This window comes from Ranitomeya imitator, chromosome 6 (assembly GCF_032444005.1).
Source record: "Ranitomeya imitator isolate aRanImi1 chromosome 6, aRanImi1.pri, whole genome shotgun sequence".
NCBI lineage: Eukaryota > Metazoa > Chordata > Amphibia > Anura > Dendrobatidae > Ranitomeya > Ranitomeya imitator.
In genome coordinates, this window is record NC_091287.1 from 555,456,322 (window position 1) to 555,469,368 (window position 13,047).

At 41.7% G+C, this 13,047-nt stretch overlaps 1 protein-coding gene across 4 annotated transcripts in view; it reads left to right on the forward strand.

Moving 5' to 3' along the window:
- Positions 1-13,047, forward strand: part of LOC138643166 (adhesion G protein-coupled receptor B1-like) — a 572,016-nt gene that overhangs the window by 467,086 nt on the left and 91,883 nt on the right. For all 4 annotated transcript variants that reach the window (XM_069731992.1, XM_069731993.1, XM_069731995.1 and 1 more), the window contains one exon: positions 12,107-12,210. In XM_069731992.1, the coding sequence (XP_069588093.1) occupies positions 12,107-12,210 (104 nt within the window). The remainder of the gene's footprint in view (positions 1-12,106; positions 12,211-13,047) is intronic.

A 13,047-nucleotide genomic window follows, 5' to 3' on the forward strand; every position in this document is an offset into this window, starting at 1 on the left:
ACACGTTCAGGTTTTTTCACATTTTTTTTTTTGCGTTTTTCCGCGGCTTCATCAGGGGTTCAGCCGTGGCTTTATCAGGGGTGAAAAAACCCCTGATGAAGCCACGGCTGTGGCGACACGCGTTGGTTTTTTGACCCCCCCCTTGGATCTGCACTATTTCTTGCTGGTTGCTGGACTGGTTTAGCCCATCACCTACTGACCTCCAGTTGTCAGATTGTCATTATGCAGTTTGGCTGGTTATATAGGGTTTTTCATCAGCTCCATACAGTCTATTAACATCTATTTTGCCTTCTATATATAAAAAAGTTTACGTGGTCATCCTGTGATATCATATTGTTTATAATAATTGGTCATTAAGGTTGCCTTATATAAACTTGTCTGGTGGGCATACTATATTCTCAGTCCGCGCCATTATGGTTATCATATCTTATCATGTCTTACAAGTCTTATTATAGATTGAATCCATCTAGTATAATAGTGCAATACCTTTTTTATTGGTACTAGACCCTTGTGCTGGGGTCCTAGGGGGCTTCACCTCCCTTTTCTTTGTGGGGTTTTCTTTATTGTCACTGTTTTTAATGCTTATGTTTTTATGCAACTATCTCTTTTGTGGTATGTGTTGTTTGGACTTCAATAAATTATTTCTACAATCGTATTTGATGTATTCAGGGTGTTCCCCAGTTTGTGGTATGTCTCTTTTCTTTGTTCTTGAAAAAAAGCATCAAAAACGCATAAAAAAACGCATGCGGATTTCTGGCAGAAATGTCCGTTTTTTTGTCTGGAAAATTTCTGCCAGAAATCCTGACGTGTGCACATAGCCTCAGGCTGATGATGGTAACTGATTCAGTTCAATTATCGGACCTTTTGTAAGGTAATTAAGACTCTAGACAAGACGGGGAATCCACAGAATGATACAGAGCAACGAGATAACACTCCTATAATCAGTAAAAATATGAACATAGACAGAACGATGCTCCGCATACCCGTTTCGCACCATCATAGCCATACTGAATTCTTCATACCCTGCTTCTGCATTTTAGGCAAGTTTTTGGTAGACAAGTAACTCCATGTCATTTGTCATGTGCTGTTCTTTATCTGAGGTTATATTAAACTCATTTTAAGACCTAAGGACTTGATTTTTCTTACGTCCCTGTAAGTAAAACCATAGATTCCAAATGGGGTGTACTTAATATTTCTCATGGCTGTGTATACGGCACACACCAATTTCATTGAAAGCCAGTTACCCTCGGAGTAAATTGGTAGTGAACACCGATGAAGTCGTAGTGCCCTAAACCACAAGATTCCGGTAGGTCGGCTCTCGGCATGCTCACCTTAAAGGGATATGCCCATGGCAGCAAATCATCCCTTATCTGTCATATAGAGGAGAACTTGATGGTCCCCAGTGGTGTGACTAATGGAGACCCCTATCGATCCCGAGAAAGGGGCCCTGGAGTCCTGTCTTCAATGTTGGAAAAATTTTCTGCAACTTGCGTTTGTGAAAAGATGCAGCAGATTTTTTGGGGGGTAATTCCATAAACTTTTTGAATAGTGGACAGAGCAGAGCTCAGAGGGGAATATGGTCGGCCTGACAAGTTCATTATGAATTTTGCCACATTAGGAAGGAATTGTTCTCCGGTCCCTTTAACTGAATGTAGCGCAGTGTTCTTCGAGACTGGTGTACGAAACGGCCGTATTGTGAAATCAGGGCCTAAGCTTTGGGACTTTCTCCAGATCTGTCCTTTGTGAGGACTTTATGGATTTTCTTGTAGCGCTTTATAGTTATAATTTTAGGACTTTTTAGAACCTTAAAGAAAGTTTTCGTAGTTTTGCCTATTAAAGGGACTCTGTCACCTGAATTTGGCGGGACTGGTTTTGGGTCATATGGGCGGAGTTTTCAGGTGTTTGATTCACCCTTTCCTTACCCGCTGGCTGCATGCTGGCTGCAATATTGGATTGAAGTTCATTCTCCGTCCTCCATAGTACACGCCTGCGAAAAGCAATCTTGCCTTGTGCAGGCGTGTACTATGGAGGACAGAGAATGAACTTCAATCCAATATTGCAGCCAGCATGCAGCCAGCGGGTAAGGAAAGGGTGAATCAAACACCCGAAAACTCCGCCCATATGACCCAAAACCAGTCCCGCCAAATTCAGGTGACAGGTTCCCTTTAAATATTGCCTTGAGCGTTTGCACTTTTGTAGACTCGGTTCCGACTGTTTTGGGAGTTTTGCTGCTTTTGCACTGGGACATTTTAGATTCTTTTTTATTGTAGATTTATAGATTCAGTTTTTATGTTCGTTTTGGCGCCTTGTAGGTTGCAGTAGACTTTGAGGCTTCATAAGATCGGTCACAAAGCATTAAGTTACTTTCTTTGCTTTGAAAGTTAAATATTTTTAGGCGTTTTAGGCACTTTCTCGATTTTGTCTGTTTACCTTGTAGGCTTAATTTTCTTTTTAGTCTTCTTACAATGAATGTTAAAGTTTTTTTTTTTTTCATTTTTTCATTTAATTTCAATATTAGTCCACCTTTGATGATTCTTAAAATCAGGTAATATTTATTTCTCGGGCCTGAAGCTCAGCAGCTAGCTAGATCCTGTGTTTGGTAGCTGTCAGGACAGAGTGAGCCGTCTGTTTGAACTGCTGCGTGCGGCCTCCAGGAAAGAAAAGCTCATCAATAGAATTACACTGCGAATGTGAGATTAGACATCATATAACTTAAGAATCCATTACTCTCCACTCTTTTTGGAAACTTCCATAAGTGGCGTGCATTTTTAATTGTATGTCACTCATGACCTGAAACCATTTTTGTTCTATATTCTTGTACATAGGAGCAGTATTATAGTAGTTATATTCCTGTACATAGGGGCAGTATTATAGTAGTTATATTCTTGTAGAGAGGAGCAGTATTATAGTAGTTATATTCTTGTACATAGGAGCAGTATTATAGTAGTTATATTCTTGTACATAGGGGCAGTATTATAGTAGTTATATTCTTGTACATAGGGGTAGTATTATAGTAGTTATATTCTTGTACATAGGAGCAGTATTATAGTAGTTATATTCTTGTACATAGGGGTAGTATTATAGTAGTTATATTCTTGTACATAGGAGCAGTATTATAGTAGTTATATTCTTGTACAGAGGAGCAATATTATAGTAGTTATATTCTTGTACATAGGGGCAGTATTATAGTAGTTATATTCTTGTACATAGGAGCAATATTATAGTAGTTATATTCTTGTACATAGGGGCAGTATTATAGTAGTTATATTCTTGTACAGAGGAGCAGTATTATAGTAGTTATATTCTTGTACATAGGAGCAGTATTATAGTAGTTATATTCTTGTACATAAGAGCAGTATTATAGTAGTTATATTCTTGTACATAGGAGCAGTATTATAGTAGTTATATTCTTGTACATAGGGGTAGTATTATAGTAGTTATATTCTTGTACATAGGAGCAGTATTATAGTAGTTATATTCTTGTACAGAGGAGCAGTATTATAGTAGTTAAATTCTTGTACATAGGGGCAGTATTATAGTAGTTATATTCTTGTACAGAGGAGCAATATTATAGTAGTTATATTCTTGTACATAGGGGCAGTATTATAGTAGTTATATTCTTGTACAGAGGAGCAGTATTATAGTAGTTATATTCTTGTACATAGGAGCAGTATTATAGTAGTTATATTCTTGTACATAAGAGCAGTATTATAGTAGTTATATTCTTGTAGAGAGGAGCAGTATTATAGTAGTTATATTCTTGTACATAGGAGCAGTATTATAGTAGTTATATTCTTGTACAATTCTTGTACATAGGGGCAGTATTATAGTAGTTATATTCTTGTACAGAGGAGCAGTATTATAGTAGTTATATTCTTGTACATAGGAGCAGTATTATAGTAGTTATATTCTTGTACATAAGAGCAGTATTATAGTAGTTATATTCCTGTACATAGGAGCAGTATTATAGTAGTTATATTCTTGTACATGGAGCAGTATTATAGTAGTTATATTCTTGTACATAGGAGCAGTATTATAGTAGTTATATTCTTGTACAAAGGGGCAGTATTATAGTAGTTATATTCTTGTACATAGGAGCAGTATTATAGTAGTTATATTCTTGTACATAGGGGCAGTATTATAGTAGTTATATTCTTGTACATAGGGGCAGTATTATTGTAGTTATATTCTTATACATAGGAGCAGTATTATAGTAGTTATATTCTTGTACATAGGGGCAGCGTTACAGTAATTATATTCTTGTACATAGGGGCAGTATTATAGTAGTTATATTCTTGTACACAGGGGCAGTATTATAGTAGTTATATTCTTGTACATAGGGGCAGTTTTATAGTAGTTATATTCTTGTACATAGGGGCAGTATTATAGTGGTTATATTCTTGTACATAGGAGGCAGTATTATAGTAGTTATATTCTTGTATATAGGAGCAGTATTATAGTAGTTATATTCTTGTACATATGGGCAGTATTATAGTAGTTATATTCTTGTACATAGGGGCAGTATTATAGTGGTTATATTCTTGTACATAGGGGCAGTATTATAGTGGTTATATTCTTGTACATAGGAGCAGTATTATAGTAGTTATATTCTTGTACATAGGGGCAGTATTATAGTAGTTATATTCTTGAACATAGGAGCAGTATTATAGTAGTTATATTCTTGTACATAGGGGCAGTATTATAGTAGTTATATTCTTGTACATAGGGGCAGTATTATAGTGGTTATATTATTGTACATAGGAGGCAGTATTATAGTAGTTATATTCTTGTATATAGGAGCAGTATTATAGTAGTTATATTCTTGTACATATGGGCAGCGTTACAGTAATTATATTCTTGTACATAGGGGACAGTATTATAGTAGTTATATTCTTGTACATAGGGGCAGTATTATAGTGGTTATATTATTGTACATAGGAGCAGTATTATAGTAGTTATATTCCTGTACATAGGAGCAGTATTATAGTAGTTATATTCTTGTACATAGGAGCAGTATTATAGTAGTTATATTCTTGTACATAGGGGCAGTATTATAGTAGTTATATTCTTGTACATAGGAGCAGTATTATAGTAGTTATATTCTTGTACATAAGGGCAGTATTATAGTAGTTATATTCTTGTACATAGGGGCAGTATTATTGTAGTTATATTCTTATACATAGGAGCAGTATTATAGTAGTTATATTCTTGTACATAGGTGCAGCGTTACAGTAATTATATTCTTGTACATAGGGGCAGTATTATAGTAGTTATATTCTTGTACATAGGGGCAGTATTATAGTAGTTATATTCTTGTACATAGGGGCAGTATTATAGTGGTTATATTCTTGTACATAGGAGGCAGTATTATAGTAGTTATATTCTTGTATATAGGAGCAGTATTATAGTAGTTATATTCTTGTACATAGGAGCAGTATTATAGTAGTTATATTCTTGTACATAGGGGCAGTATTATTGTAGTTATATTCTTATACATAGGAGCAGTATTATAGTAGTTATATTCTTGTACATAGGTGCAGCGTTACAGTAATTATATTCTTGTACATAGGGGCAGTATTATAGTAGTTATATTCTTGTACATAGGGGCAGTATTATAGTAGTTATATTCTTGTACATAGGGGCAGTATTATAGTGGTTATATTCTTGTACATAGGAGGCAGTATTATAGTAGTTATATTCTTGTATATAGGAGCAGTATTATAGTAGTTATATTCTTGTACATAGGAGCAGTATTATAGTAGTTATATTCTTGTACATAGGGGCAGTATTATAGTAGTTATATTCTTGAACATAGGAGCAGTATTATAGTAGTTACATTCTTGTACATAGGAGCAGTATTATAGTAGTTATATTCTTGTACATAGGGGCAGTATTATAGTAGTTATATTCTCGTACATAGGGGACAGTATTATAGTAGTTATATTCTTGTACATAGGGGCAGTATTATAGTAGTTATATTCTTGTACATAGGAGCAGTATTATAGTAGTTATATTCTTGTACATAGGAGCAGTATTATAGTAGTTATATTCTTGTACATAGGGGCAGTATTATAGTAGTTATATTCTTGTATATAGGGGCAGTATTATAGTAGTTATATCCTGGTATATAGGGGACAGTATTATAGTAGTTATATTCTTGTACATAGGGGCAGTATTATAGTAGTTATATTCTTGTACATAGAGGCAGTATTATAGTAGTTATATTCTTGTACATAGGGGGCAGTATTATAGTAGTTATATTCTTGTACATAGGGGGCAGTATTATAGTAGTTATATTCTTGTACATAGGGGCAGTATTATAGTAGTTATATTCTTGTACATAGGAGGCAGTATTATAGTAATTATATTCTTGTACATAGGGGGCAGTATTATAGTAGTTATATTCTTGTACATAGGAGCAGTATTATAGTAGTTATATTCTTGTACATAGGGGGCAGTATTATAGTAATTATATTCTTGTACATAGGGGGCAGTATTATAGTAGTTATATTCTTGTATATAGGGGCAGTATTATAGTAGTTATATCCTGGTATATAGGGGACAGTATTATAGTAGTTATATTCTTGTACATAGGGGCAGTATTATAGTAGTTATATTCTTGTACATAGAGGCAGTATTATAGTAGTTATATTCTTGTACATAGGGGGCAGTATTATAGTAGTTATATTCTTGTACATAGGGGGCAGTATTATAGTAGTTATATTCTTGTACATAGGGGCAGTATTATAGTAGTTATATTCTTGTACATAGGAGGCAGTATTATAGTAGTTATATTCTTGTACATAGGAGCAGTATTATAGTAGTTATATTCTTGTACATAGGGGGCAGTATTATAGTAGTTATATTCTTGTACATAGGGGGCAGTATTATAGTAGTTATATTCTTGTACATAGGGGCAGCATTATAGCAGTTATATTCTTGTACATAGGGGGCAGTATTATAGCAGTTATATTCTTGTACATAGGGGGCAGTATTATAGTAGTTATATTCTTGTACATAGGAGGCAGTATTATAGTAGTTATATTCTTGTACATAGGAGGCAGTATTATAGTAGTTATATTCTTGTACATAGGAGCAGTATTATAGTAGTTATATTCTTGTACATAGGGGCAGTACTATAGTAGTTATATTCTTGTACATAGAGGCAGTATTATAGTAGTTATATTCTTGTACATAGGGGGCAGTATTATAGTAGTTATATTCTTGTACATAGGGGGCAGTGTTATAAGGGGACATTTGCTCGAGGTTATGGTTTGTTGCTTATGGGAGGAACATTTTATTTTGTTGCACATTCCAGTGTTGATAGAAATGTATTTTGTTTATAATTCTAGATTCAGTTTTCTTTTGTTTCTCCCTTCCCCTTGGTTTGCTTGTACTTCTAGTTCTCATTGAGGATTTTAGGCTTTTAGCAGCTGAACTCCCTTAGATGTGCCCATGTAGACTCCCTGTTACCAGGAGCAGCTGTTATTGATGCAGTGAAGCAAGTTCTCCGATGACTGATATATAATTGTGTCTTCATGCTTTGCGCGGTGGAGATTTGCGATCGCTCCTCTTCTCTCTCCGTGTGGCACATTGAAGGCTCGGGACAGTTTCGGAGAATCAATAAGAATCCAATAAGGTTGTTTTAGATAGAAGACTCCATTGAGATCGGTCACAGGAAGACACTTTGCTTCCTCCACCTGTTATTATCGGTTATTACATTGTATCCTGCGGAAGATTCTGATACTCCATTACCTAATAAGAGAGAGATTACATCCGAAAGTAGAAAGTATTAACCCTCCAGTGGCTGGGAAGCAGTGTAAGTCATGGACAGGTCTACGGCTCATAGGCGGCCATTGTCTGTGAGCGTTTTGGCTTTTGGTAGCCACAGAGGAATATAAATATATGAAATGAACAAAAATTGTCCTCGTCCCCATGAGGCTAAATATACAGAGTTATAAAAAAAATTGTGATACTTCGATAAATTGGACCCGACCCCACAGAATACAGGAGCAGATTTTCACAAAAAAAAATAGCAAATGATTTCCCCAAAACAGATGTCCGCCCAAGTAGAGGCACGGAAGCCAAAAAGCGGCTCTGGAGACTTCAACCGCCCCTCGTTCTTGGCTCATCCTCTTAGGGGATTAATGCGGCACCGAGGCTTCGGAAATCAGATGTCACCTGAAATAAACCACAGAAACAAACGCCCAAGACGATGGGACGGGGAAACCGCCGCCCGGAATCACAAACTAAGGAATGTGGGTCACAGAGGGAACCCCAAACCTTGCAGAGGATCATACATGATGGGGAGAGTAGTTCTGTGTGACGCTGAGATATACTGATGTATACAGGTATCGTAGGACCCCCCAACCCTGACATCCTGGTCCTCACTCCATCCACATTATGGTTTCCTACAAGTTCTAATCTAACAATCCTGTTACTGTCCAGTTCTCCTGACTTGCACGCGTCCTCCACCCCCACTATGTCCTCCACCCCCGCAGCGTCCTTCACCCCCACTATGTCCTCCACCCCCGCCGCGTCCTCCACCCCCACTATGTCCTCCACCCCTGCAGCGTCCTTCACCCCCACTATGTCCTCCACCCCCGCCACGTCCTCCACCCCCACTATGTCCTCCACCCCCGCAGCGTCCTTCACCCCCACTATTTCCTCCACCCCCGCCGCGTCCTCACCCCCACTATGTCCTCCACCCCCGCAGCGTCCTTCACCCCCACTATGTCCTCCACCCCCACCGTGTCCTCCACCCCCGCCGCGTCCTCACCCCCACTATGTCCTCCACCCCCACCGTGTCCTCCATCCCCGCCGCGTCCTCCACCCCGCCGCGTCCTCCACCCCCGCCGCGTCCTCCACCCCGCCGCGTCCTCCACCCCGCCGCGTCCTCCACTCCCACTATGTCCTCCACCCCCGCCGCGTCCTCCACCCCGCTGCATCCTCCACCCTCACTATGTCCTTCACCCCCGCCGCGTCCTTCACCCCCACTATGTCCTCCACCATCGCCGCGTCCTCCACCCCCACTATGTCCTCCACCACCGCCGTGTCCTCCACCCCTACTGTGTCCTCCACCCCTGCCGCATCCTCCACCCCCACTATGTCCTCCACCCCCGCCGTGTCCTCCACCCCTGCCGCGTCCTCCACCCCCGCCGCGTCCTCCACCCCCGCCGCGTCCTCCACCCCCACTATGTCATCCACCCCCGCCGCGTCCTCCACCCCCACTATGTCCTCCACCCCCGCCGCATCCTCCACTCCCACTATGTCCTCCACCCCGCCGCGTCCTCCACCCCTACTGTGTCCTCCACCCCCACTGCATCCTTCACCCCCGCCGCGTCCTTCACCCCCACTATGTCCTCCACCCCGCCGCGTCCTCCACCCCCACTATGTCCTCCACCCCCGCCGCGTCCTCCACCCCTACTGTGTCCTTCACCCCCGCCGCATCCTCCACCCTCACTATGTCCTTCACCCCCGCCGTGTCCTACACCCCCACTATGTCCTCCACCCCCGCCGAGTCCTCCACGCCCACTATGTTCTCCACCTCTGCCGCGTCCTCCACCCCCACTATGTCCTCCACCCCTGCCGCATCCTCCACCCCCACTATGTCCTCTACCCCCACCGTGTCCTCCAATCACACTGTGTCCTCTACTCCCACCACGTCCTCCACCCCCGCTATGTCCTCCACCACTGCCGCGTCCTCTACCTCTGACGTTTCCTCCACCTCCGCCGCTTCCTCCACCCTGCTGTCTCCTCCATCCCGCCTCGTCCTCCACTCTAGCTGCGTCCACCACCCACGATGCGTCTTCCACCCACGACGTGTCGTCCACTCTCGCCACGTCCTCCACCCTGCCTCGTCCTCCTCCTCCACCCCCGCCGTGTCCTCCACCCCGCCTTGTCCTCCAGCCCGCTGTGTCCTCCACCCCTTGCCGCGTCCTCCACCCACACTATATCCTCCACTCCTGCCGCATACTCCACCCCCAATATATCCCCCACCCCTGCCACGACCTCCACCCCGCTGTGTCTTCCACTTCCGTCGCGTCCTCCCCCCCGCCGTGTCATGCACCTCCACCACATCCTCCACCCCTGCCCCTCTTCCACCCACACCACTATTTATGTATCATATGCTGAATGGGGGTCTCTAATGCTTTTTCCCATCTCACCTCTTACATAATGTAGTAGATGTCACCTGCAGTCCTATGTAACACCACAGATAACACAGTGATTACTCTGAGCACAGATAATGTTGTAGATGTCACATGCAGTCCCATGTAACACCACAGATAACACAGTGATAACTCTGAGTACAGATAATGTTGTAGATGTCACCTGCAGTCCTATGTAACTCCACAGATCACACAGTGATAACTCTCTGAGTACATATAATGTATTAGATGTCACCTGCAGTCCTATGTAACACCACAGATAACAAAGTGATAGCTCTCTGAGTACAGATAATGTAGTAGATGTCACCTGCAGTCCTATGTAACACCACAGATAACACAGTGATACCTCTCTGAGTACAGATAATGTTGTAGATGTCACCTGCAGTCCTATGTAGCACTACAGATAACACAGTGATCACTCTCTGAGTACATATAATGTATTAGATGTCACCTGCAGTCCCATGTAACACCACAGATAACACAGTGATAACTCTCTGAGTACAGATAATGTTGTAGTTGTCACCTGCAGTCCTATGTAACACTACAGATAACACAGTGATAACGCTCTGAGTACAGATAATGCAGTAGATGTCACCTGCAGTCCTATGTAACACCACAGATAACACAGTGATATCTCTCTGAGTACAGATAATGTAGTAGATGTCACCTGCAGTCCTATGTAACACCACAGATAACACAGTGATAACTCTCTGAGTACATATAATGTATTAGATGTCACCTGCAGTCCTATGTAACACCACAGATAACATATTGATCACTCTCTGAGTACATATAATGTATTAGATGTCACCTGCAGTCCCATGTAACACCACAGATAACACAGTGATAACGCTCTGAGTACAGATAATGCAGTAGATGTCACCTGCAGTCCTATGTAACACCACAGATAACACAGTGATAACTCTCTGAGTACAGATAATGTAGTAGATGTCACCTGCAGTCCTATGTAACACCACAGATAACACAGTGATAACTCTCTGAGTACAGATAATGTTGTAGTTGTCACCTGCAGTCCTATGTAACACTACAGATAACACAGTGATCACTCTCTGAGTACAGATAATGTATTAGATGTCACCTGCAGTCCTATGTAACACCACAGATAACACAGTGATAGCTCTCCGAGTACAGATAATGTAGTAGATATAACCTGCAGTCCTATGTAACACCACAGATCACACAGTGATATCTCTCTGAGTACAGATAATGTAGTAGATGTCACCTGCAGTCCTATGTAACACCACAGATAACACAGTGATAACGCTCTGAGTACAGATAATGTAGTAGATATAACCTGCAGTCCTATGTAACACCACAGATCACACAGTGATAACTCTCTGAGTACAGATAATGTAGTAGATATAACCTGCAGTCCTATGTAACACCACAGATAACAGTGATATCTCTCCGAGTACAGATAATGTAGTAGATATAACCTGCAGTCCTATGTAACACCACAGATCACACAGTGATATCTCTCTGAGTACAGATAATGTAGTAGATGTCACCTGCAGTCCTATGTAACACCACAGATAACTGTGACATGCACAGCTCTGCTACATTTTGGAGCAATGAGTGATGCTGAAGGGAGGGATGGGTACAAGTACCGATATAACCTGAATCCTCCCCCTCAGACAGTGATCATCCATTGCCCTTCCCTCCAATGGGCCTGACAACCATAGCTCTGTTCATCCTGAGCTGCCTGATCCATGAATACAATGCGGGCGCTGCAGTGAGGACTGACACACTCCAGGCAGTAAATGTTTGGATCCTCCATGACGGATACCTGTGCTGCATAGTATCCGAGGGCAGACAAGTGAAAGCTGCTGTTGGTGAATGCTATGATGGAGGATGGTGGTTGTAGTTTTCGCAGGATTCTGCATTTCGGTCTTAATATATTATTTCTTCTTTTGCAGAATATGGAAAAGGTTCTCGTTCCATCGGTCACGCTGATAGTTGGCTGCGGAGTCTCCTCACTCACCCTTCTTCTGCTGATAATCATCTATGTCTCTGTGTGGAGGTGAGTAGATAATGTGTCCTGTGACTTTAAATACCTCAAAGGGTTAATGGATAGACTGTGCCTCTGTGCAGAAAGTGCAGTACTCCTGCCAACCACCGGGCGGACCGCTGCTGTCATTGCACATTGATTAGTAGGTGATCAGTGCTGCAGTGTAAAGCTTGGGGCAAAGCAGCCGACTGCCCGAGACTTTGTTACATGGGGCTGCTGAGCTGGCGGCTCTGATTATAGCTGTGTAATTCCTTACCCTGGTCTCAGTACAGCCTGATTTATCCTGATGGGCTGCCCGCCACAGATGTCTCATTCACTGACAGCAATCAGAGATCCTAAGGTTGGTGATGGGCTGAGCACAAAGTGTAGCAGACAGGTTCATCGAATACAGGAAACTCCCTTTAATATGGAGTGCACCTTTAAGGAGGAGGAGGTTTAGTGTAGATGGTGTCAGTCTCCTCCTTGTAAAGCTCAGCGACATCCAGTACTGGGCGAAGTGTTCCAAGAGCCGTCAGCAAAGAAAGGCTCCGACTATAAGTCCTCTACGGGGACCTCACTGTTATCTGTAGTGTTACATAGGACTGCAGGTGACATCTGCTACATTATCTGTCCTCAGAGAGTGATCACTGTGTTATCTGTGGTGTTACATAGGACTGCAGGTGACATCTGCTACATTATCTGTCCTCAGAGAGTGATCACTGTGTTATCTGTAGTGTTACATAGGACTGCAGGTGACATCTGCTACATTATCTGTCCTCAGAGAGTGATCACTGTGTTATCTGTGGTGTTACATAGGACTGCAGGTGACATCTGCTACATTATCTGTCCTCAGAGAGATATCACTGTGTT